We start from the raw sequence: 26,853 nt of genomic DNA on the forward strand, positions 1-26,853 counted from the left end.
AAATAAAACATAATCAGGAGGAGGCCAGAGTGGAGTAGGAAATTTTCAGGGCCTTTTTGATAGCCTGCAGTGATGATGCATGGCAGACCCTTAGTAGCAACTTAATCCAGATGTGTGGTTCACTGTGAACAGAAAAGCCCACCTCGTGTGTGGTCATCCTCCTAACCGCTCTCACAGGTAGACAAATGAGAAGGGCTTCTCTGGCTGATCTTAAAGTGCGGACATGCTGATATAGGTTAAGGTGACCCTTCAGGTAATTTGGCCCCCTAACATTTAAGCTTTAAAGTCAAAGCCACCACTTTAAATTGAATCTAGAAATACTAGTGACATAGTATAGGTACAGAATGATTGAATCACCTCACCCCCCACCAATACACATGCAGGTGCCTTCTGCACCTAGACCATCTTCAAAGGCAGCCCCTCATGCTGCACATGCCAGTAATCCAGCCCAAATGTCACTAGCACCTGGAAACTGAAGGAAGGTACATTCTTGCCAGATAGAACCACAAGTTGGTAAAATACATTCCTGAACATCACCATTACCTATAATTCCCCACTAGCATATTGTCTTGAAAGACTCCCAGACCTGGTCTTTTAGGTGAAGTAAAACCCTTCTGAAATCAGTTGGAAATCCCCATCAAGCAGTAGTTGGTTTCCATCCATCCCAGAACAGCCTCCGGATACTAGTTAATGAATTCAACACCGTGATGTATAGATGAAACCAAGAGGTAGAACAGTGTATAAACTGTGTCCTCAACAATTTTAAAGTAAACAAATCACTGCTAAATCAGGATTTGAGCAGTTGTGGGAATAATATGGGTAAATGTGTTGCAGTCTGTAACCATATACAATGTTACTATACAGTGTTCTTTCTTTTTCAGACTATATAGCATTGTATTCTTACACAAGTTCTGAACCTGGTGATTTAACATTCATTGAAGGTGAAGAAATATTAGTTACACAAAAAGATGGGGAATGGTGGAGTGGAAGCATTGGTGACAGAACTGGAATCTTTCCTTCAAACTATGTCAAGCCAAAGGATCATGGTGTAAGGCATTCTGGAAATTGTCCTCTTTCTGGGCAGTATTACATCACAAGATAAAAACTGAAGTCTTGATAGGGCAATGTTTCATGTGACAGGTAGATGCAATATGAGGAAACTCCTCTCTTTTTTCTGCCTCAAATTGTCAGCAGTGTCAGTTGGATAGAACCGTTGGTCAAGGGGGACAGGAGGGAGTGATCAGTGCACTCAAATGAGAAAATCTTTTGAAAGGAGCCTATGTGAACAGGCACAACACTGAAAAGTACAGTTTACCGCCCTTACACCAGAGAACAGGCAGCCGGGTGCCCTCCAGAAGTTTGAGATTACAACTCCCATTATGACTGGACATTGACCATGCTGACTGAGGCTTATGGGAGTTCCATTCCTACATATTTGGAGGGCACCAAGTTGAGGAAGGTTGCCTTAGGTCATTCCATCAGAGGAAGCAAGAAAGGTGATTTTTGAAAATTACTTCAGCTGAAAAAGAAACATAGAAACGGAGTGAGTTGGAAGGGGCCTCCTGGGCCATCTAGTCTGACTCCCGGCTCTACTCACAACATGTCCACGATGTGCATGTCTAGCCTATCTTTGAACACCCTCACCAATGGGGCCTCAACCACCTCCTGTGGAAGCCCATTCCATACCCTCACGGTCCTAACTGTCAGGAAGTACTTCCTGCCATCTAACTTGAACCTTGGTTCCCTGAGCTTTGCTCCATTGGAGAGCGTCCTGCTCTCCTCTGCAGAGGAGAACAGGTCTCTACCCACCTCTGTGTGACATCCCCTCACATACTTGTATGTTGCCAACAGATCCCCACTGAGTCTCCTCCAGGCTGAAGAGACGCAGTTCTCTCAGTCTTGCCTCATACAGCATCCCCTGCAAACCGGCCACCAACCTTGTGGCCCTACTCTGCACTGACTCTAACCTGACTATATCCCTTCTGTAATGAGGGGCCCAAAACTGAACACAATACTCCAGTTGCGGGCGCACCAGAGTCATATAGAGTGGTAGTAATACCAGAGCTCCCCTAATCTGTACCTCATCTATCAGCTTCTCCGTGTTGATCAAGACCAAGTCAAGGATGTTCCCCCCTCCCGTTGTCTCTCAGACTCTGTGTGAAAAACCCTCCCTCTATAGCTTCTAGGAAGCGACATGACCTGTCTGTCACCGCTGAGTGAGTCTCCCAATTAATATCCGGGAGCTTGAAATCTCCCATAATTACTGTGTCCCTCCCCTGAGATATTCTTAGAATCTGATCTGTCAGGACATCATCCAGGGTTTCAAGTTGACCTGGAGGGTGATAACATACCCCCACTGTCAGGTCCTTTTCCCTGTCAAAACCCCTAAGTTTCACCCAGACTGCCTCTACCGAATCCCCCTCTGTGCTGCATTCTATCTCACTGCATCCTATCCCTTCCCTGACATATAAAGCTATGCCCCCACCCCTTTTCTTTCCTATCCTTTCTAAAAAGGTGATACCCCTCTATGTTTACATTCCAGACTTACCTTCCATCCCACCAAGTTTCTGTGATCCCCACCAGGTCATACCCTCCTATTCCCAGGAGAGCTTCAAGCTCTTCCTGCTTATTACCCATGCTCTTAGTATTGGTGTACAAGTGCCTCAACTCCTTCCCACAGCTTCCTTTCTTTGAAGTCCCCAGCCTCCTCCTTTCTCCCATCTTCCCTGATACTGGCCCTCTCCTTGTCGGTCCCTGTCAGTCCCTGCAGTACCTCTAAAACCCTGGTCTCAGAGCCCTAATCCTCTCCCCACACTTGTCCAGTGCAGACAAGTTTCTGGGGGGCTTGAACCCACCCACCCCCGACTCAGTTTAAAGTCTTCCGGACAAAGCTCGCTGGAGCATCTCCAAAGGACCTTTTCCCCATCCCCATGAGGTGCAACCCATCCCTTGCCAGAAGTTCATTGGCAAGAAGCCAGGTGCTGTGGTTGAGGAACCCGAAGCGTTCCTTCTGACACCACACCCCAAACCAGTCGTTCACCTCGGCAACCCTCCTATCCCTGTCTGGCCCAAATCCCTGAACCGGTAAGATAGATGAGAAGGCCACTTGTGCCTTCCCCAAGGCCTCGAAGTCCGTGGTGATCCCACCCACACCCCGCCTGGCTACATCATTTGTGCCCACATGGATCACCAGAAGTGGCTGGTAACACCCCCAGAGTGAACAAGATGCTCCACTCTATCCTTCACATGCCAGATGTGTGTGCCCAGCAGGCAAAAGACCTCCCTCGCCTCAAGGTCGGGTTGGCACACTGCTGCCTTAGTGCCCCTCAGCAGGGTGTCCCTGACGATGATCACCGGCCGCCATCTCTTCCCGGTGGTGGTAGGCAGCCATACCCTGGCCCTTGCCTCTCCTGCAGTGGCCCCCTTGCTGCTTGTGGTCCCAGGCTGGGGGTGCTGCTGGTCCTCCAAGGCCTCACCAGCCCCACCCTCCCTGAGCAGAGAGAACCTGTTTCCCAGCTCCAGCTTAGCGCCAGGAGGAGGAGGAGGCCATGCTGGCCTCCACCTCCTGTGGGTGACATGCCTCCATGACTCCCCAGTTGTTCCTCCCGTGGCCCCTCCCTCAACCCTCTGTCTGGAGGGGGGCTGCTCCCGGGGGGCCTGGAGAGCTCTCCCAGCCCCCAGGCACCTTACCTCCTCCTCCAGCAGGGTCACCAGCTTGCACCGAGGGCAAGTGTATCCTTTCCTCTCCTGAGGGAGAAGGATGAACATGTTGCAGCTGTCACAGCAGACAGCAACACCCGTGACTCCCACCAAGGTCATCTCCTGGTCTGCCATTGGGAACCCCTCAGAAACACTTGCTTCCCCGCCTTGTCTGTCCTGCACTACTCCTCACTCGCCCAGTTCTTTCAGACAAACACACACACAATAAAAATTTAAATTGGGGGAAAAAAACCTGCCCCCAGGGAAGGGAGTCCCCGGGCAGCCCAGGCCACAGCTAAGGGACGCAGGCAAGGGATGATGCCTTATAAGCCTCTCAGGCCGGTGGCCCCACCCCTCTGCTTCCTGCTGGCCTCTCTGGCCCCGCCTCTCTTCCTCTCCGCTGCCCAGCTCCTACCTTGCCTTCACCAGTCCCCTGGCCTCCCTCCGCACTCTCTCCCAGCCTCCGCTGTGCTACCAAGAGGCAAGAGCCAAAAAGGAATTTGAACAGGATTTAGTAAAGACATTTTAAGTTATGTTGTTGCAAATTAAATTGTTTTTCTTTCCTTCTTTTTCATAGAGTGCTGTTACTGCTAGCAAAACAGCAACTTTAAATAAAAAACCTGGTGAGTATTGGCTGTTTTTCAGTGTCTTAGTGTGCATCAGTAATTGACTTTTCACTGATACCTGTCTTCTTTCAGAAATTGCTCAGGTTACCACAGCCTATACTGCCTCTGGAACAGAACAGCTGAGTCTTGCCCCAGGTCAGCTGATACTGATTTTGAAGAAAAGCTCTAGTGATTGGTGGCAGGGAGAACTGCAGGTAACAGAGATACATTCTTGCTTATTGGATAATGTATTTCATTAACTTCCATATGAACAGAATTCCTACCATGTAGGGTTATGTGCAGATTGAAAACAAAAGGGTGATAGATAAATCTGTCTGGAAGACAAATAAGATTCACAGGGATCTTGATAGGTTGGAACGCTGAGCTGAAAACAGAATGAAATTCAGTAAGGACAACTGCCAAGTTCTGCACCTAGGAAAAAGAAACCAAATGCATCATTACAAGATGGGGAACACTTGGCTCAACAGCACTGCAAGAGAGAAGGATCTTGGAATTGTTGCTGAATATGAGTCAACAATGTGATGTGGCTGCAGGAAAAGTAAACACTATTTTGGGATGCATTAATAGAGGATCACTTCCATATCCCATATTCCTTCTACCCGGCACTGGTTAGGCCTCATCTTTACTGTATTCTGTTCTGCGCACCACAGTTTAAGAAGATGCAGACAAGCTTGAAAGGGTTCAGAGGTTGGCAACAAGGATGATCCAGGGGCTGGAAACAAAGCCCTATGAAGAGAGATTGAAAGAACTGGGCATGTTTAGCCTCAAGAAGAGAAGACTGAGGGGAGATATAACGGCACTCTTCAAGACTGGAAAGGCTGTCACAAAGGGAAAGGACAGGATCTCTTGTCAATTGTCCCAGAGTGCAGGTCACAGAATGAAGGGCTTAAGTTACAGAAAGCCAGATTCCAGCTAGATATCAGGAAAGAATTCCTCACTGTTAGTGCCGTATGACAGTGGAACCAATTACCCAGGGAGGTTGTGGGCTCTCCCATCCTAGAGGCATTCAAGATGCAACTGGACAGTCATCTGAGAGGGATGGTTTAACTTGAACTCCAGCTTTGAGCAGGGGTTTGGAACCAGTGGTCCTCTAGCCCCTTCCAACTTGAGTAATTTATTGTTCTGTTTTTTTTAGAATAATACCCTGACATCTTGACTCTTAACTTTGTTTTCCCAACCGCATAATGACCAAAAGAAAAGTTGTAGTAATAATTTATATTTTAAAATAGTTCTCATCCTGGAAGATCATTATTTTTCTAAAAATAAAATACACTCTTTTTGTATATTCATCCAGCAGTATTACATTTTTATTTTAATACATAGTTTACATAAATATGAAACAATACAAGTAATAAAATTAATAATGATGGTAACTAAACAATACAATAATAGCAGTACTACCTTCTACCAGGACCAATAGATACATGTTACTTAATGTAAAATCCTTTATTCATTCAAGTTGCCACACTCTCACTCCCCTTTTAAAATTGCATTGAATCTTGAGGTGGCACATACCACTTTCCCTTTATGAAAATGTATTCAATAAACAGTCACCAAATATCTTCACAACTATTTTTACTTAACAAGCCTTTTTCAACTTAATATTGCAAGTTAATTTATCATTAAGAGCTATATTCCAGATTTCTTTATACTAATCATTTGATAGTCATTTTTTACTTTCCAGTTCCTTGCTATTATTAATCTTACTGTTGTTCTTATTTAATAAGTGTTCCCATTTGTGCAGATGAGGATATAACCTCGCTTGTGTTCTCACACATGTACAGTGGCTGAGCTCAAGGGACTTTTAGACATTGGTGACTGTTTAAGAGGACACACAATTGAAAGAATCCAGATACAAGAGTTAAGGGAAAGCCACTTGGCACATTTATTGAGTTTGAACATGGATTTAAAATGGATTAGTTGATTCAGAGGAGCTAATGATGAACGTGTACTCTTCCTTAAGATTCATGCTGTACTGTAGGAAGTTTAGCAACATTCTCAAACAGATGTCTTCATAACTGAAAATGAGGCTACAGACATGCATGGGGAGGAGTACATTGGGACAAGTGTACAAGAATGAGGGGCTTAAGTAATACAAAGTCTCTGCCATGCTGGGAAATAGGAAAAGAAAGGGATTTGAAGGTGGGGGTGAGTACTGGAACTAGTATAATGGGAACCTTTCGGGGAGCTGAAAGGGTTGTGATCCAGCTGCACCTTGTATTCACTTGCTACAGTTTACACAATTCCAGTTAGGGTTCTGCCCAGGATTTATCAATGCTGATATCACATTTGTCTCTCTTCCTAATGAATGCGTCCAGACTAGCCCAAGACAAAGGCTGCAAAGAGCTTGTATCCTTCTCAGGGAGATAGAGGAAGAGACCCCAGAAAGGCACCAACCCAAATAGGGTATCAGCTGCAATTCTTGCTATTAAGGTAGGCTGCACAGAAGCAGCTGGGGCAAAATCAAGGCAGATTAGAGCAAAATTGCCTTCAAACTGCACACACAAATACACATGCACTCAGAAAATGGGAATAGAGGGTATAAAGGATATGATTTACAGAAAGTGTTCCAGGTGTGGTGTACCACCTTTCCCAGAATCCATTCCCGAAGATTTGCAACTGGTGAGAACTGAAATTCTAGAGCTCAAGAGACATAAGTGAAAATATTCCCTTTTAAAATACCTGATATAAAAAGAATGCTTTGCTGAGATGGCTTTCTCAGTGGTGCATGTGAAGGAGACCTCTTGCTTAGGGGGCATGTGTACGTTTGTAGATTACACTGGAATTGATGGTTTCTGGCTCTGTGTATGTGCGACAGCTGCTCTGGGTTCCTCCTGCATCTGGGTTAGAAGATGCTAAATTTATTGTTCACTGGCCCTTCTGATTCACTCTGAAACAAGACAAAAACCAAATAACATGCCTTCTCTGAATTTACCCTTGTGTAATTCATATTTGTAACTATTGTTACTTTCCTTTAGTATTGAAATGGACAGGAACAGAGGACTGCTTATTGTTTCCCTGTTGAATGATGAGTTTGTTTGTTTTTGCAGGCAAGAGGGAAAAAAAGACAAAAAGGGTGGTTTCCTGCTACCCATGTGAAACTTCTGGGTCCAAGTAATGAAAAAGCGGCTTCTGCCCCAGCTATTCTCCCAGGTGGGTGCCTCAAGCTTACTTATACTTTGTTTAGATAACATTACATGTGCTCCCTGAAATAGCCACTGTTGTAAAAAAACAAGCAACTTCATAAGGTGTCCATTCTGAGTTCAGCTGAGAAGCACAAGTAAATACATTAAAGTTTAATCACAGTTCTTTTTCTGTCACAAATTATTTTCCCCAATTGGTTTTCCCTGAGGAAATTGTTTAGGGTTAGGAATTAGTTCCTAAAATTCCATATAAACAATACCACATTAAAGTTTAGAAATAAGCATTAACCTAGATGTAACTGAGCTATGTTGTGATCTGTTAGTGACTCTGAATACACATAGATTGTTTTCACAGAGGATCATTCTTTAATTATACTTGGAAGAGTACCAGCATATCAAAGACCTACATTGACATCTTTAGAAGTTAACACCCATCACTTTCTTCTTAGCAGTCTCTGCACATCACACATACAGGATCTGTGTCTGTGTGGAGTCTGTATCTGGGAGGTTTCTTGGGCTGAGGGAGTTTTGGAACCATTCCTCCTTCTATATTAGAGGGGTTCCCACTCATTTCCCTCAGTTCTTCCTTTTCTGCCATTGTAGCTTCAGGGAGTTTTTTCTCTTTGCAATTGCTAGCAACATCTTCCTACCTTTTTCATTCTTGTTGTCCTTTTGTTTTGTCCTTGCAACTCTTTTTTCCTCCTGCTCCACTGATTTTTTTTGCCTTTTTCTATATAGAAAAACCCCTTTGTCCTTTGGAATCCCAAATCTTTATTCTCTGCACCTTTTTCCTCTCTGTTCTTCCTGAAATATTTAGTTCCTTCTTAAGCCACATGGCCCTGAATGCTCCTTTCAGGAAGTGCCTTAGCTGTCATAGCAAATTTCCACCTACCGATGGGTAATCCCTTTGCCTCTTTTGCCCGGGAGAAGGCCGTATTGTGGAATCTTGCCCTTACTGTTAGGCTTTCACCAAACAAGCCCACAGAAATAGGGTGGACTTCTTAAGAATGGAACTTAGGAACAAGGCACTTCAGGCAATGGATTTCTCCAAGACAATAAAGGAGCACCCATCCACTTCAGAGACTTCTGCCTTGCCTCCAACTGTTCCTGCCTTAGTCAGGGCTCTAGGCATGGGCTGGACTGTACCTCCAATGCCTGGACAATTTCTGAGGGTGTCCAAAGCCAAGAAGTAGGTAAAAAAGACCAAGGCAGCAAAATTGATGGAAGCCACAAAAACAAAGGGCCATAAGCAGCATAGAGTCACCACTCTATTCCAACACAGTTGGATCCATCAGTACCAAAGTGCTTAGGAGACCAATCCTTTTGTCAGTGTCCAGGGCATGGACAGCTGACTAGCAGGTAGGAGCACCAGGACCCAGGTAACCAGGTGGGGACACAAGGGTCAGTCCAAAAGCACAGTTAATCAGTCCAAAGGTCAGAGCTGGGAATTGAGACACAAGGCAGAGTCCATTTGAGAGGCAGGTGTGGTCAGACAAGCCAGGGGTCAGGGAGCTGAGAAGACAAGCCAAGAGAAACAGCTACCTTGAGCTGGAGCAGGAAAAGGAGCAAGCAAGGGCCAGGAAAACAAGCAGGATCTAGGATCAGGCACAGGATCCCAAGCAGCATCCAGGAACAGGGTCACAGGCCAAATTCCAGGAGTAAAGTCCAGGAGTGCACAGCCCAGGACCACTTCAACAACTCAGAAAGCCTCTATTCCCAAGGCATCTTCTTGAGGGAAGAGCCAGTTCTTATATAGCTCTTCCCCCAGGGCTCCCAGGTGGAGCTCATGAGAGCCCTGGCAGCTGCAGTAGATTGGGGTAGTAATCCTGCAACTACCAGGGCTGCTGTGCTGGTCCTTGACCAGCAGAGGGAGCCCCGAAGCTGCCTCTAGTCTTTACAGCTGTAGACCTCAGGCCAGAACCAATACTGGTGGCTTCAGTTTCTGAAGGATAGATCTGAGACCCATCACCTCAGCATCCACCATGTTGTCCACGTCTCCAGTGCTGATGAAGCCAACTTACTCTGGAACCAAATTCCAATTCCCATCTCTCTGACTGGGATAGACATTCAGAATGATCTGTCCTGCCACTGTATTGAGGTTATTACAACCCACTGGGTTATCCTGGGGACCAAGACACCTTCTGTGATCCTTGGTTCCAAAAGGAGTTCCATCCTGCGTCCCACTTGGAGAACTGGAGCATTTCTTTGGAAATTCAGCCTTCTACCTACCCTCTACCACTGCCACCTAGCGTTCCTCTGGCAGCTTCCCAGCCTGTGGCCTCTCAAGTTATGCTATGCTATCTATGCTACCATCTCCGCCATGCTGCCACTCCAATCATCGTTTCCTGCTTCCTCTGTACAACAAAGACCTTGTCCAGAAGTAGCTCTGGGAACCCAAGATCCAGCCTCCCTATCCAAAGACCATTTTTCTGAACAAGTCCCCAGCCTGACACACAGCAACTGACAGAAAGAGAAAAGGACCCAGTTTTTAACACAATCTACACAGAAGCATAAACACTGGTTCCAATATAATTTCTGCCAACTCTCCTCCAGATGGTACAGCTATTGTGGAAAGCACCATCTTCCATGACATCAATGTCCAAGCCTCTGGAGAACATGTGCAGGGTGCAGAAGAAGGATGTGGACTTCTCATTCCAGCACCCTTGACCAAATCCCACTGTCATTATGTCAGCCCACAGAAGGTCATATCACAAGCACTCCTTACCAGTGGACAGGGAAGGCTGCTGCCTAGATCTTTTGGGAAGGCACATATATTTATCTTCTGCCCCATGGGTTACAAAATGCCTGAGAAGGTTCACCACCAGCTTTTCTCTGGGACAAGATCAGCTTCCTTTGTGACAACCTAAAGTGCACCAAATGGAGCTAGTCAGCACGGTCCAGGCAGAAGCCTTGTGCCTTTCCAATCAACAGATCAACACAGCCAGACACCAGGCAGACTGTGACACAAAAGCAATGAGTGGGTCAGTGGCGTTGCAGAGGAATGGGATTGGCCTTCCAGGTTTGGACAATGCACTAGCCTGTTGTGTGTGCAACAAGCCCTAGAACAAGCCATGGGTTGCCAGATAATGTGTTGCCCCAAAACAGGCCACACTATGGGAGAGGGTCCAAGGTTCAGTGACACAGGAACCTGCAATGGCTAGTTATCCACAAAGAGCTGCTTTTTTTAACCCAATCAATCTTTCTCAGGAATAGCATATTTCACAAGGGTAAGCAGAAATTATTTTGGGCCAAGTGACAGCTGGACACAGTATATCACTGGAGCTGTTCTAACTACCATCGCCCCAAAATGTGTGGCTTTTTGATACAGCTAAGCATATGGAAAATGCTAGCCTTTCTCTGTGGTTAAAGAATACCTATAAAACAGTAAGTGAGCAAGATCATCCTTTGCTAATTCCCTACACTCTTTAGATGAAGCTTATCACTTAGAGCAATGGAACTGAGGAGGCAGTGTTTTAAAAGTAGAAATAAAGCATTTTTCCTCCCCTATAATTGGTATTAATATTTGATATTTTTGCTTCCTCTGAATAAAGCAGCTAACTTTGTGGATATTTTTTTTCCTTTTAGTTTGCCAAGTGATTGCAATGTATGACTACACAGCAAATAATGAAGACGAACTCAGTTTCTCTAAAGGGCAGCTTATTAATGTTCTGAACAAAGAAGATATGGACTGGTGGCAAGGAGAAATCAATGGCATATCAGGCCTCTTTCCTTCAAACTATGTAAAGCTGACCACAGACTCTGATCCAAGTCAGCAGTGTAAGTAAATCTTATTTAAGGCAATGAGTGACTTACTCATCTTCCATATTTTAGTTTTGTATCAAAACCATCATCATTCATACTATTTATTTTTCATTTACTTCATTCAGACAGTTGACTACACATGTTTCCACCCCTTCAGCAAAAAATTCAGACCATAATTGCAACTGTGAGACTAAAAATAATGTCTGAAATAGTTCACATTAGTTGCAGAACTTTGAGCAACTAGTGAACAGCCTTTTGGAAAGTTTAATATACATCCACAAGCAGCGTGCATAATCTTTTCAGCCGCAAGGGCAACACTGCGTGTGTAGGAACATTGATATCACCCCTTAAGTAGCCTGGGAAGCCCAAGTATGTTAATGTTCATTACATTTTGAGTCATTCACCTCTAGCAATGGGATTTTATTAGCTTTTATCACAGAATCATAGAATAGTAGAGTTGGCAGGGGCCAGAGGGCCACCAGGTTCAACCCCCTGCTCAGTGCAGGGCTCCGAGTTAAACCATCCTTCTCAGATGGCTGTCAGCCTGCATCTTTAATGCCTCCAGTGTGGGAGAGCCCAATGTTATGTCAGTTGTTCATGTGCTATTCACATGATTGCATAGTTTTTCTTGTGCTTTTAGTAGCTGTGGTTGTGCAAATGCTACTTGATCCATTTTTGGCCCAAGCTATGGAGGTTCCAGAAATCATACATCTTACATGATCAGGAAGGAGGTTGTGAGCCCTTTTATTTTGTCACATTTGGGTCTATGTGTGAACAGTTTTGTCCAGAAGCTATAACTCCACTTCACTTACAGTTTCCAAACAATCTTACAGTTTCCAAACCCTGTGCTTGTTCTTTTAGGCAAAGCAGAAAGTATGTCCGGTTTGACTTTGCTGGCTAGAGTAAAACATAAATTATTGCCTCCATTCCTTTTCTAAATAATGATGAACTGGTTTTAAAACTTAGGCTTCACAATGCCCTCTGCATGGGATTGAAAAGCAAGTTGTTACTCAGGTAGCAAGACGCTGTAGAACATGGTAATTTGCAGTCATGGGATTATGTTACTTGCCTGGGTAGTGTAAACATAGCTGAAGGGCCAGCAGGACTGTACCTTCTGGCCAGCCCACAAGTTCAAGATCCTTGTCTCATCTGTGTGTCCGCCATAACTTCTGATGTAGCGGCACGTGGGGGCCTGCTTTGTACTTGTGGGGGCTCCTGTGTAATTTAGAATCCCTCATAGTCATGGCTCTGCATCGTGCAAGGGGCCTCCACAAATACAGAGGTCCCACCCCCACCCTGTTGGAGGCGTTGCGGCAGAGCTCAGGACAGTGCCATGCCGCCCCTTTTGCCGTGCTTATTCTGTCTCCCGCACTGCAGTGCAGGTTTGAGCAAAAGTGGCCACGGGGGGAAAAGAGAGTCAAAGCTCCAAAACTGTAGCCCTGATTTTAGACCTTCTCCTGTACATGCTATACAAGGAGGTGCTGAATTGCTGTTGTCAATGAAGCAAATGTGCATATTGGAGAAGTGAAAGATGAATTGCATTGTAGGTTCTCTGACTTTCTATTACTCTTATAAAGTATTTTTTCTGTTTCTTTTTTGGCATGGACTGCTATTAATACTATCTCCTGTAATTCTGACTCTGAACATTAAGTGTGTGTTTGGGGCAATAGGGAAATCTTCCCATCCTTCAAGGCCAGTCAGGTTGTCATATGATGAAGTACAAAGACACAAATAAGAATATATATGTATGTTTCTCTGATAGTGGTTGAGGTTATGCTTTAGCAACCTGTACCTCCTGCTCCATCTAGGTATAATGCAAATTACACTTGCCTATCCATACCATCCTATGGGAGGAAGCCCTTCCCAGTTCTGGTCTTTTGCTTGGACAAAGCAAAACAGCTTTTGACAGTACTCTTGTCATTTTTCTGAAGCCAGCCTTTTCCATCCCCCCTGGATTAGTCAGAATGGGAAGGAAGTTGAAGACAAGAAAGGAAAATGTGCATGAGTTAGAAGCAATTTAACAAAGACCGCAAGCAGTGTGAAACAGCAATAAAATCTTGATGGAGAATTTTTTTATCCTAGCTGAAGAGGACTTAACTGTCTGACAAAGAGTTTGGAGTAGGGGCTGTACCCCACACCCTGCATTTTATCTAGATGGGCATGTTTGGTTGTCCATTTATCGGGCTGGTGATGCAGGGAGGGAAAAAGGCTGAGGTACTGATTGGGATCTATGCAGCTGCACAATCCCAGCCTCCTTCCCTGCCTCCTGGCACACCCCTCTTAGAGCCAGCTTGGCCGCATGGTGAGGCAACCAGTCTGTTTTCACGGAGGCTGCGAAGGCACACAACTGGGTCTTGGCTGTCATTGTCTGGGCACTACGATTTGTGGACTGTGGTGCTTAGACACCAGGTATCTTGTGCACTCCTGAATAATGTCGGGGAACTGACCAAAAATAATATAACTCAGTTAAGAATAAACAAGCAAAATGTGAGTAAAAATTATAAATCAAATACTTTTTGCAGATTTATATGCCTCTAGACCATGGGTCCTCAAACTACAGCCATGCCCATTTGGACCCGCTGCGCCCACACCCGCTGCCACCCCCCTCGCCCTGCGCATGTGGAGAGGCAGCAGTTTGCTTGCTCAGAGAAAACCATCTCCGAGCGAGCGAGCCGCTGCCTTGCGTGCCTGCCTCACAGTGCGTGCCCGCCCCTGCCCACGCCTCGCCTCCCCTCGCCATGTGGCCACCCTTGCCTCACCGCATGCCCCACCTCAGCACGCGCCCCCACGCCGGCCCATGCACACTGCCAGCACCACCTTTCCGGTCCGTGCCCAGCACCGGCACCTGTCAGCTGGCCCCCTGGTGAAAAAGTTTGAGGACGACTGCTCTAGACAATCAGAGTAGGACGCAGGTGGTGCAGTGGTTTAAACTGCTGTGCTGCTGGGCGGGTTGATTGAAAGGTCACCAGTTTGAATCTGCACAACGGGGTGAGTTCCCGTTGCTCTGTCCCAGCTCCTACCAACCTTGCAGTTCGAAAGCATGCAAATGCAAGTAGATAAAAAGGTACCCCTTCGGTGGGAAGGTAACAGCATTCCGATTCTGATTCATCACCCTATTACAATATCAAATAAGATATCTATTTACAGGGATTCTAACTGAGAGGTAAGGTAAAAGAGCACTTTAATTAGAAGTAGTGTAGCTGGCCTAATAAGAAGACTACTTAGTGTAGTTTCGTTTTACATGAAAAAGAACAGAAACCTATACATTATATTATCATTAGACAGTAAAGTTTTTAAAAGTTATTTATCAGCTAGAGTGTTCTTGCTTGCTTGCCTTAAGAAAATGTACTGGGATGGATTTCACAGTTGTCTTTCTCCATTAAGCTTTTTAAATTAAATAGTCCTTAGAACATATGGAATATGCTCAAAATCAATTAAGATTAACAGGCAAAACAGACAAGGTAGTCCTCTGTCCCCACCACTTGCTGCCTTTTCAGTTCAGTCCTTAGGGAACTCACTTCACACTTTCCATCAACAGAAAAGATTCAAGTTAATTTACAAGCAAATTTTATTAATTTGGTTTTGTTCTATATTATTTTAATGCTATAAAATTTTATTAGAAGCTTAACAATGGCCATGCAGTTAATAAAAGACTTTGGATGAGCAGCAGGAATGCAGGTTGACTCTAGAAAATATAGCAGCTTCTGCTTTTGGGAAAAAAGTAAGGGTACACAGAGAAGGAGGAACTAACATAACCAGGAGTAGTTATAAAATTTGACTTGACAAAAGTGATCAAATGAATTACTACCCAATGATCAAATACATTAAACAAAAATTGAAACAATGGTCAAATCTGAATTTAAATGGTAGGGGGAAAGTGTAATTAAAATGAAAGCATTACCTGAATGCACTTCTTTATTTCAAACATTGCCTCTTACTTTACTGGAACTTTTTTTTTTAATGGCAAGTAATGTTTCTACCGTTTGCTTGCTTGCTTGTTTGTTTTATAATAACAGGCTCAGTTCAATGCAAACATTTTATATAAATATGACAAAAGGAGAAATTGGGAATTCCCAAATTATCTCAATAACATATTTACTGTATCAAACAATTCACTAATACATGCCAATTAAACTGAATTTTGGATTACTACCTAGGGAACAGTAAAAAGTATTTGGAGATATGCTTTTTCAGTGCAGCTATTTAAAATGAAGTCCAATGGTAGATGACCTGTTCTTAAACAATATAGTGCATATTGGCAAGGATGGAATAAAATTTGATGTCTTCTTCCTTCACTGTGATTCCTTTTTTAATGTGTTGTAATTCTTATTGTACCCAAAAATAAATACATAAATATATAAAATAAAGTGGCTTGCAAAATGGGGGTGGGGGAAGGTTTATATAGACTCAGGGGGCAATCCTATGGCTGGTAGACATTGGCTGGCTGGCAGGCTGGCTGGGTGGGTGGCCTGCCATAGGAAAAGGTGGAATCCGTATGGCAACCTAGGAAATCCCTTCCAAGATCTAAGCAGTGGCAGCTTCTTTGGAGGGTCCCCCTCCACCCTCATATCCAGAACAGTTCTTTCTGAGCTGGCTGAAGCCCCAGAGGAGAAGACCAGCTCTTGGACAGGGAAAGAAGGTTGCGTTCCAGGGTCAGAGAGGGTGTAAGGCACTGTTAGTTTCCACCAGATCCAGACAGTGCCTCAGGTCTTCCTCCTCATGAAGAAAAGGAAAACACCTGTATAAATGTTTTTGTGGATAGAGTGCAAAAGGAACTTCCGTGCTCCATTACATACCTATAACCTTCTTGGAGTTAGAGGCTGCCACATAAGACTGTGCCTTCAATGATCTGTATAATGGCTTGCAACCAAAAACTTAGACAAAGATAACAATTTTCAGAGGATATATCATGGTTTCAGATGCACCAAATTCTTCATTTGACATTTACACCAGCACTCGTGTTATGTCCATGAAACAGGTTTAAAAGTTTAGTGCCTTGACCAGATCTGAACTAGAAGGCTTACCTGCAAAAATACAGTTAAATCGTATGGCTATGGAAAGGAAATAAATGGTGTAGGAGAAATATAGGAATTGTGGATATCAGCTAAGCACAGAGAGTAGTTGATTGTTCTACCATACTTAGTGTGTGTGTGTAGTAGTAGTAGTAGTAGTAGTAGAAGTAGTAGCCCCTATGAAGTCTGTTTCAGGAAGTGAACAAAAATGCATTGAAGGTGATGATAGCAACGGTCTGTTATTGTTAGGCCACCAGATGTATTTACCTGCATATGTGGTGCAGTTACTCACGTGTGCAAAGCTTTTGGGTTCAGGTCTTTGCCTTCACTCATGAGGTCACACAGCAAGATAGAACACTACCTCCAGAACTGGGACTATAATATCTTTATACAGACTCCAATACACAAATAAAGAACTCTTAACTTGTTCTTTTCTGTACAGCAGCCAGGTTGGTTCTAGCTGCTAACTGGAAATTTGATTCAAACTGAAGTTGGTTGTATCTTAGCAGTTTGCCATTATACATGGTTGCAGCTTTGTTAATAAACCTCAAAAACTGAATCAGAAATGAAGTTAAATGAAAAGAAAATCTGGAACCTTGCACTAATTGGAAAACTCACTAAATATTTTCAAGTATAAAGTCATCTGATATAAATGGGCCCTTCTTATGGAATATGATATTCATTTATTGAATTCACCAGTACTGAAGAGTATATGTAACACATGAAACTCTGTGGAACAATCAGTTATGACACTGAGTGGTAACTTTATCAGATGAGCTTGCTTCCACCAAATAGAAATTCTGAGTGATCAGAAAGAATGTAAAGAATTTGACTCACAGTAATTTTTATCACTCTTTGTCACTTTGCAATATTTGATTTAAATTTTAAAAAGATCTATAGCCTGGGCAGGCTAAAAAAAGGAGCAAAGGTCACTTGATACAGTGGAACTGTTTTCTGGAGGACTGTTGAGCAAGCTGTTGCCTCTGATAACTTAGATGGTGCTTTGACCCAGATGGTACATGGTAGGACAGGGCAGGTCAGCCATCTGAGTCTCATGGATTGCTAGGTCCTTTCTGAATGAGGTGGCAAATTATTTTTTAATTCTGTCCTGCCCCAACCAATCTGCTTCACTATCTTTCCTCTGTGGTGAGAGAGACCCTGCAACAGTTTCAGAAAGAATGGATAGCATCTTCTACCATTCACTTGGTCATTTGGACAATGGTGAGAAGCACCTATTTTCTGCATCTCTAAAGCTTTTTTCACACAATTATTTTCTTGTGTCTCCAAAATCAAAGGAAGAGGAGCAGCTATTGGTGCTCCAGACTATACATCAGCTGCTGGAAATCCATGCAATTGAGATAGTGCCATGGCATGACTGTTACTCAGGGATTTACTCTGTATCCTTCAACATCCAAGAAGGGTAGAGAGTGTAGGGAAATTATCTGCTGGAAATCATTTCATCAGGAGGAACAAATTCTGCATAGAAATACTGAGAATCCATAATAGTCTCTCAAGAGGACTTTTTGTCCATTAGACCTCACATAGCTGATCTTTCTTCCAATTCATCAATTCACATGAAGTTTCAGATATTTTTTTTGTGAAGAGAATTGTGATCTCTACAGGCTCTTCATCTTAGGCCCTCATCTGGTTCTGGTTCATGCACATTCACTGTACTGATGGTGACATTTGTGGAACATCTGAAACTCCAGGAGCTTCTTCTTAACATGATTTCAGATTTTCGCATCAAGCAAAGTATACAACCTACATTTTTTACATCCCTTTTTGGAGTCTACCGGACTTGCTTTTAATGCACAAAGACCCCTTGCTTTTTATGGATTTCATACTGAATTGCTTTGTAAATTGTAAAGACTTCTTGGGCGTTACAGAGGAAAGACTAAAAGACTTCCTAGTCAGACTATTTCCTTGGGCTTATGGACTGGCTGGACTTGAGCATTCATTGTCTCTTAGCGCACACTCTCCTTGTGTAGTCATAACATTGGTTAAGTTTGGTGCAGAAGCTCCACTACCAGAATTGTGCGCACAGCTACTTAAATGAGGGAGTCTACATTAATCTGGCACTGTAGACTGGACACAGAACAGATTGTGCCTTTGGCTAAGTGGCCCATTTCTGTGCTACATTGATGATACACTTCCATCTCCAGTAGATTAACCTTTTAATCTTCCAAATGTGTAATGAACAGAGATCATGATGGAGGAGAATAGGTTGCTTAACTGTAACTATGGGGTTATTTATAACCACCTCTAGTGGTTATTTCTGAATTCACATGACCCATCTACCACTCCCACTTTAATATCACCATCAGATTGATTCAGCAGATATTTTCAATGTCTGTCTTTGTTTCTGTACTGATGTTGATACCAAAGTTCTTCTTAGTTCCAAGGCTTCAGAGGAACTGAGGAAATCTAAGGACAAATGATCTAGAATGGTAGGTTAGGATTCCCACCCAAAATTCCTTTGCATTAGAAGTTTCCAAAAATGAAGCTTCACACAGGTATAGAACCCATTGCCTGAATGCACAGATGACCACTTAAGGAAACACAGTTACAGTAAGGCAACTTGTTCATATCACAGCCAAGAAATCATTCTGTAGGCAAAGGTATGTTTGACTTTTTGATTTGAAATTGCTGTCTCAGGAATATCCATGGCAACATCATCCAGAAGCTAGTCTTCTGAGCTAGCCTTAGGATCATCTGGACCCTGGACCTTTCCATAGAGGCTAAGCAGCCACTGCTAGAGTATAAGGGTGCTGAGCAGTCCAGAGGATGTTGGAGTAGGTTTTTTAAATGTTGTAAGGGAAATAAATGCATTTCTGGCTGGCATATTTAGATGTGCCAGCATTTTCCAATCTAACTTGGATGCAGTTATTTAGTTAAATATAAAACATTTTATTTTTAATGAAGATGCTCGGCATGCAGTCTTGGAGAATACAAATTAACCTATTTCTTCCCATTCTTGATTTGAAGCAATTTTTAAGTGGTATAGTGTGCAGTCCTTCCAGTTGGGGTGTTGAGTTGGGGCAGGTCCTTTAACCCAGCCACCATTTGAACCACTCAGGAAAGTTTTCCTGAAGATGCTCTTCTTTTTCTATTTTCTTGTGACAAACTTGGCAGTTTCTTTTTCTTGTTCCAAATAGACCTACACTCAGGCTTCAGAGTTGGGCATTCTGTCAATTCATAAAGAATGCTACTCCATCTACAAAGGTAGAGCAGTTCTCTGGAGAGCTCGCCACAATCATGGCCATGCCATCGCTAGGCTCCGGACTGGGGCAGGACGAGGGGCTCCAAGCCCTCTGTGAGCTGTGAAATAAACTCAAAGAACCGCATGTGGCACCCAGGCCTCAGTCTGGCCACCCCAATAGATACCATTTTTTTTAGTGCACCTGTTGTATGTATAATACTACTTTTATATTAATTCACCCCTAACCAGACAGAGGGATGCAGGTGGCTCAGTGGTTTAAACTGCTTTGCTGTTGGGCTGGTTGATCAAAAGGTCGCCAGTTGAATTTGCACAACGGGGTGAGTTCCCGTTGCTCCGTCCCAGCTCCTGCCAACCTTGCAGTTCGAAAGCATGCAAATGCAAGTAGATAAAAAGGTGCCACTTTGGTGGGCAGGTAACAGCGTTCTGTGCACTTCGGTGTTTAGTCATGCCGGCCACATGACCACGGAGACTGTGGACAAATGCTGACTCCCTTGGCTAGGAAATGGAGATGAGCACCACCTCCTAGAGTCAGACATGGCTGGACTTAACGTCAAGGGGAAACCTTTACCTTTTACCTTTACCTTTTTAACCAGTCAAAGAAAGGAGTATAGTGTTACTTTCACACTGCTATTAATTATCTTTGTGGAAGAGTGTGTGTGTGTGTGTGTGTGTGTGTGTGTGTGTGAAGGTCATCAACATCTGCCTGATGTCTTCCCTGCTTCTGGAATCTGGTGGAAATCAATTAGGCACATTGCCTAATTCTGTTTTGAGCAAAGGTTATTTTGTCTGATGGTTTCATGAAATAAAGACCCATAGTAGTAGATGAATATCCTAATCACATCTGTAATTGTCAGATTTTGCACTCTTTTTGGTAGTATATTGTTATGGTACTAAAGAACTGGAAATTATAATAATAAACAACAGTATTTGTTGTTTATGATTATAATTACCCTGCCTTACCCTGTTGTTTAGCAATTGGTGGCTGTGTATTAATGTGTATTTGCAGTATTTGATGAGTTTTTGCAGTATTTGATAGATTGTGAAAAATATCTTTTGCCTATATAGTTTTCTTTAAAATGAAAAAAGTAAAAAAATGCAATTTAACCTTCAAAAATATATTAGTAATAAATTGTTTTAATAGGATTGCATATTGCACTTAGAAAAAATTGGTTGCAATCATTTATCCTTAATTCTCTTTTCTTTTTCTTTTTCTAAAGGATCTAATATCTTCCAGTGTGAAAGCACCTCAGAGACCCACTACCCAAGTTTGACTATAGCATGGAAGCAGAGTGGGACAGCCTGCTCAGATCTCTCTGAAACAATTCATTTGCTTCGCTTCAATATTAAGTCCACTCAAGTCTACAAATTTTGTTCTGTATTGTACAGTCACAATTTATTCATACAAACTGATTAGTGGGTCTTTGTGTGGCTTTCTGCACTGTCCAGTCTGGTTTTCTCTATACCGTTTATTTAGGAACAATCATGAATGATTAGCATGCTTGTCAAGTTATCGCTTGGCACTGTGCGACTTCAGGCACACAAAGACCTACTACTGGCACTGCTTCACAAGGGTAGTTGTGTTCTCATGATGCTGCACCATGCAGTTCCTTTGCTGTTTTATAGCTTGGTAATCTCTTGCAATGTGATTCTGTGCACAAGTAATAATTGTGTTGGGGACAGGGAGATAAAACAGGTGGAATAAAACCTTGTATGCTTTTTATGCACTTAATACTATTCACTGTGTCTTCAGGCTTTTAGATCTTGGGCTGCTTTCATCTGGCACAAATATATTTTGATCCATGTGACAGCTCTTTCTCCAATGTTAAAAAAATATATCCCTCTTCAGTAATACAGCATATCATTGTATATTAAAGGTAGAAGATAATGATGGAACAAGTCAGGATGAGTGTGTTTTGTTTTTTGGGTTTTTTTGTGTTTTGTTTTGTGGGAATCCTATTTTTGTGAACCCATTTTGGCATCTCAGTACGAGGGGACAAATAAGACTAAAAGGCCTCTAATCCTTACTCTGCTCCTCATAACTGGGATCGTGATGGAGCATAGAGGTCGTATGTTTGACTCATCCTCCCTCAGCTGCACCAAGCTGTTGCTCTCAGTCCTGATCCTTCAGATGTCTGTAGAGTGGGCAGGGCAACAAAAAGGGCCCAGTCAGTTCCAGATTAAGCATGGCAAGCTTCCTTGTGCTCCCGTGATGTCGTAAGGAACAGGACAGAACATACCAGTCTTCTTGCAGCCTACACCATTCTCACCTCTGTGGGACCCTTCAAGCCTGATTTCTTTCAGTGGAAAGAATCCCATCCAGAATGGAGGAGGGCCTCAGGCATGCCTTGGATGCTTCTGTGTGTATGCTTCTTTGTCCAATTCAGGGAGAGAAAATGGAGGTAGTTTAAAGCAGACAGACACAGGGGGAGGTGGGGCTTATCAGCCCTTCCTGCCATCACCCCCTCTCTCTATTGATTGTTCCTGGAAAGAAAAAAAAAGGACCAATTGTGGTTCATGTTTACAGATAACATGTAGTTAGAGCTTGGAAAATACCAGGCTTTTTTGGCTATACTTAGAAGTATAGAAGTGCATAGCCCTAACATGAAAACATTTAATTACTGTTGCAGCATTACTAAATATTTGTGCACCTGTTTTGACCTCTAGTAATTTCCTAGTCATCTGTTGGAACAGAAGAGTCCTGCTCTACTTTGGCCAACTTTTTTTGCAGGGGAAGGAGTATAATCCTACAGAGCAGATGGGCTCTTGCCTGCTGTATTTCATATCAGTTTTTTCATGGCAACTTTATCCTCCCCTCTGAGCTTGTATCATGCTCCTAAGCATTTTGATCCCAGCTTCAGGGAAATGTTCATTTGGAATGGTCATTTCAAAGCAACATTAAATTACCTTCTAAAAAATGGAATAGGTAACTAAGATACCCTTTACTGCTGGAGATGTAATTAATTTGTGATTTTAAAATTTCCTTATTATGTAGCACTTCAGTAATTTAGCAGTATGATGATAATCTTGAATGAGTGGAGCTTTTGTTTTAAATAGTGGGGATTGTTTAAAATATGGCAACTTAACCTCTTAAAATTGATGGCAGATAAAAGCAGGTTTCCAGAATCTGCAGACAACATTTGTGATATATACAATCTGCAGTGTTTACTATTTAGTGAACATATAAAAGTTAGCAATTATTATAAAATAGTATTAATATAATTTTATTCAGAAACCTTTTGTTCAGTGTTCTAACAGTGTAATACTGTTTACTCAGATGTCCCATTATGTTCACTGTCTAGTAAATATGTATAATATGCATGTTTACTGAGAAGTAAAATCCTACTGTATTTGATGGTACTTACTTCTTAGCAAGTGAGTTTATTATTGCCTCCAGCATAAACTGAATTTATTAATTCTTAATAGCTTTTTATGAAATTATTGATACCTGTATTTCTTTGATTTAAAAATGGGTCCTGGGAAAGGATCTTTCATGCAATACAAACTAGCTGTATGTCTTTATCAATTTATGAATGTGTTTTCATCTTATTTGTATTTTTCTGTGATTTTCCACAGAATGAAATTATCACAGCAAAAATGCAAGTGGCTCATTGTTCAACTGATGGGGCAGTAACCAGTCAGGCATAAGCACTAAAATAAATGATATTGCACTATCATAACAGCACTAATATTGCTGACTGGCACAACCCAGAAAAACCTGTTGTGCTAGCTAACATTCTGCTAGAGATCCCTTTTATTTGCTACTATCCAGTTGAATACCGCCCATTATTGTTTATCATGTGATGCTGCAATAAAAATGCTAATCATGTAGTATTATGACTTCTTCTCAAACTGCCATTGGTTTAACAATTTCCAACCTCAGATCTAGTAATGCCAGAAATGCAGTATTTCAGTCCTGAATTAAAACTGAGTGAAATTGTTGTGACTTCCCTAGCCCATCAACCACACACAGTAGCCTGACAGGTGCCTGAGAAACCTCATGGATAAGTTTGTTTAAACTTAGATTTGAACAAGCATAAAACATCAAAATAGGCCTCACTGACCTTAAAAAGGACTACAAGAACAAATATACTTTTTTGTTTTTCCACCACATAACAATGCTGTTATTTTATCATGGCAGCAATGCTGCTTTGCAGAGAAATTGTCTCAGTAGCTTTTATATCTTATGATTTAAAAGGTCAAGCTTGAAAGAGGTTATGGAACTAACAAGTACAGCAATTCAGAAAGTGATGTGCATTTTTTTTTTGATGTAATGTCAGTATTGGTAAAAAGCCCTGCCAGGTGAATTTCAGGGCGACTGAAATTCCACACCATTGACTCAAACATGTTTCCCAATCATGTAGCATATCGGCTAGAGAAGTACATCCACTGCTAAATGCAACATACCCAGCAGGACTTAGATTCCCCCAATCCTGACTGTTGCATCTTAGCCAGTCCCCATGTATCATGCATATCAAGCAGCTCTGAAACTTCCAAAGTTAGTGTGTAGCATGGATGCCTGCTGCTCAAAACAAAAACCCAAATTTTCTAGATGAGCCCACATGTTTAGGTGAACGTGAAGTGACTCTCTTAACTATGGTCTTTAGCTTTAAAATGATTGGCTTTGGTCTTGCAAGTTTCTTTTGGATGATTAGGAGTCTTTTAATGTAGCCACAGGGAGGTGATGGAACCCCTGCATATACTTGAAGCAAGTTAACAAATGTTTACTTGTTCTCATTCCAGAAAATTGGATTAATTTCTCAAAGGTATGTATATGCTAACTATGAAAGTCTCTCAAGAACAGAATAAAAAGTAGAGAGGAAGAAAGGATTCTTGACTAAGCCTAGATTAGAAATTAACATCCTTCCTGATTAAGCGTTCTGGAGAATTCCAGAGTCTGTGACATTTGGCATATACATACAAAGAGCTAAGAAAATATACAAAAATAATGTCATATATAAATAAGAATGTTTAAAAAAACTACAGAAGTTTTGATTTTTTATTAAATAAAAATGATTTATTCCACCACATTGTGGCTTGTGCTTATAACACAGTATTTGCCAAAGTATTGTCCTATGGCTTGTACTGCATTTTAAAATTCAGTCAGACCATAAATAGTTGTCAATCAATCTGTCACACAAATGCTTACAGACCTCTCATTGTAGTGGTATTTGGGCTGCTACAGCATCATGCTGCTTTAATATATTTAATTATGTTGAATTATTATCCATTATAGTGTTGTTTGTTGCCTTACTTTTCTTGTTTTCTTTTGGGGCTTTTTAGTAATAAAGATTTGGAATAATATTCAGTGTTTCACCATGCAAATACAGCACATGCTGTGTATGAGATAATCATTCTTTGTTTATTGAAAACTGGAAATAACTATGCAAAACTATTTTATTAAAGTGACACACAAAAGAACATATTTGTGTATCGTTTCTTTTCCATTATAGTTAGATTAATCAAGTTTATATTGAAGTACAGTTTATATTCGGGTAGGAAAGGTTATGGACATCAACTATCAGCATTCTTGACCATCAACCATATTGGCTGATGAGAGCCGAAGTCCAAAACATCTGCCCCATCTCTGATTTAGATAATGTAATATATTTTCATTTTCTTTCTTTCTCTCTCTCTATTTATTTAAAATCCTTACATTTTTTGAATCTCCCAATAATAAAGTACTCTGGGACGTCAGTTATTGTATGTCAGTGCTACACTTGCAGAGTACTGAAGATATGGCAATGCTAAGTTTAGTGTGTCCCTGTGCCAGGTGTCTGCAACTCAAGAACACATGTTGACATCCGAAAGCCTGTCTCAAACTTGTTTGTTATGGCTGCCAAGGAAAGAACTTACAGAAAAGTAGGTCCATATATGCCCGCCCGCCCGCCCCTTGAGATCAGTGGGAGAGGCCCTTCTCTGGGAACCCTCCATGAAAGAAATTAGGAGGGTAGGTACTCGGAGGAGGGCCTTCTCTGTGGTGGCGCCCAATCTATGGAATGCGCTCCCCAGAGAGGTCTGCCTGGCACCATCATTACTTGTTTTTTGGTGCCAGGCAAAGACCTTTTTATTCAAATGTTATTTTAATTATTAATATTATTTATTCATTTTATTCTTTGGCCAGGGCGACTTAATTTATATTGTTAATTTATATTGTTTTATTGAATTCTATTTATGGTTGTGAGCTGCCCCGAGGCTTCGGCGAATGGAGCAGCATAGAAGTCCCCTAAATAAATAAATAGGTCTCTAAGCAATTAGGGACCTCTGCCAAAAAATTCTCACCAAAGCAGAATTCCCAGAATTTTCAGTGGGAAAACTGTTGTCAGCCCAGTTGCAGTTGGTGGACCAAGGCTGGCAGTCGTGCTACATTTATAACATAGACTTGTATACCTGCAAAGTAGAATCTCCATGGGGCTGACATATGACTTGTAACTTGTAAAAACTTACAGCTTTTCCTTGCTGAGCAGTTGCTATGGCTGCCAATTTTCAAACTACCTCACTTCTCATGTTGCCCAGTCAGGATGTTTTGTCCCTTTCTTGAGGTATCTCGATATCTTCACAGAATGATTGGATAAGCTAAAATGCCATATATCATCTTGTCCATACACTTATTCAGAATTGAAGATATTCCTGCAGTCACCTTGAAAGAGCTGTGGGATTGTAGAGTTCTTAACAAAAGTGATCTCTAATGACATGATTCATGTTACTCCAGCTTTTGGGACTGACTCCCTGACAGATGCTAGAACTAAGGTTTACCACATTCATATTTTTCATGGAGTGAATTCATAGAGAAATACACCTCATTTCCTTGTGGGAAGGTTTTTAATTACTTTTAATAATCTCAAATTACTTTTTGATCTGGTACCAAGGAAATTATTATGGTCCAAATGACATAAAAGCTCCATGGATAATACTCCCTGATCCTCATTGGATACTTGAATAACCAAACTTCTAGCTGAGTCAGGTGTGGGAAGCAGAGACAAGTTTCAAACCCAATCCCTGTTACAAGGGGCATTAACCAGGTTTTACCTTGATCCCCTTTCTTTTTAAATTTATGTTTAAATGGCTTGGCGTCTTATGTCTGTAATGCTGATTCTCATGTCCTAGATTGTGCAACACCAAGATACTTCTACTTTTGTATGGATTTAAAGCTTATTCATTGCTGTATGTTAGACCATTGGCAAAGAAATGCATCTCATTTTCTGGTGGGTTTCTTTGGTGCTGGAGGTGTAAAATTAGACATGTTCTCATATATTCTAACTTTGAGAGAGGATGTAGAGCAAACTTAATTATTTCTGTGGTATCTGTAGTAGTAATCCTTCCACCTTGATAGTAATTTGTTTAAGGTGTGTATCATCTTAAGTTATTGGAATTGGTACCTTTTTATGAATCTA

General features: G+C 42.1%; 1 protein-coding gene across 6 annotated transcripts in view; it reads left to right on the plus strand.

The window, feature by feature from the left end:
• Nucleotides 1-26,853, plus strand: part of ITSN2 (intersectin 2) — a 122,726-nt gene that overhangs the window by 64,140 nt on the left and 31,733 nt on the right. For 5 of the 6 annotated variants that reach the window (XM_044419237.1, XM_044419238.1, XM_044419239.1 and 2 more), the window contains 5 exons: nt 882-1,048; nt 4,277-4,322; nt 4,398-4,519; nt 7,376-7,478; nt 11,054-11,245. In XM_044419237.1, coding sequence (XP_044275172.1) covers nt 882-1,048; nt 4,277-4,322; nt 4,398-4,519; nt 7,376-7,478; nt 11,054-11,245 — 630 coding nt within the window. Of the gene's footprint in view, nt 1-881; nt 1,049-4,276; nt 4,323-4,397; nt 4,520-7,375; nt 7,479-11,053; nt 11,246-20,679; nt 24,883-26,853 lie in introns of those variants that run through there. The other variant, XM_044419242.1, reaches the window with a different exon arrangement.

Source organism: Varanus komodoensis, unplaced genomic scaffold, assembly GCF_004798865.1.
Source record: "Varanus komodoensis strain SLA01 unplaced genomic scaffold, ASM479886v1 scaffold100, whole genome shotgun sequence".
Classification (NCBI taxonomy): Eukaryota; Metazoa; Chordata; class Lepidosauria; order Squamata; family Varanidae; genus Varanus; species Varanus komodoensis.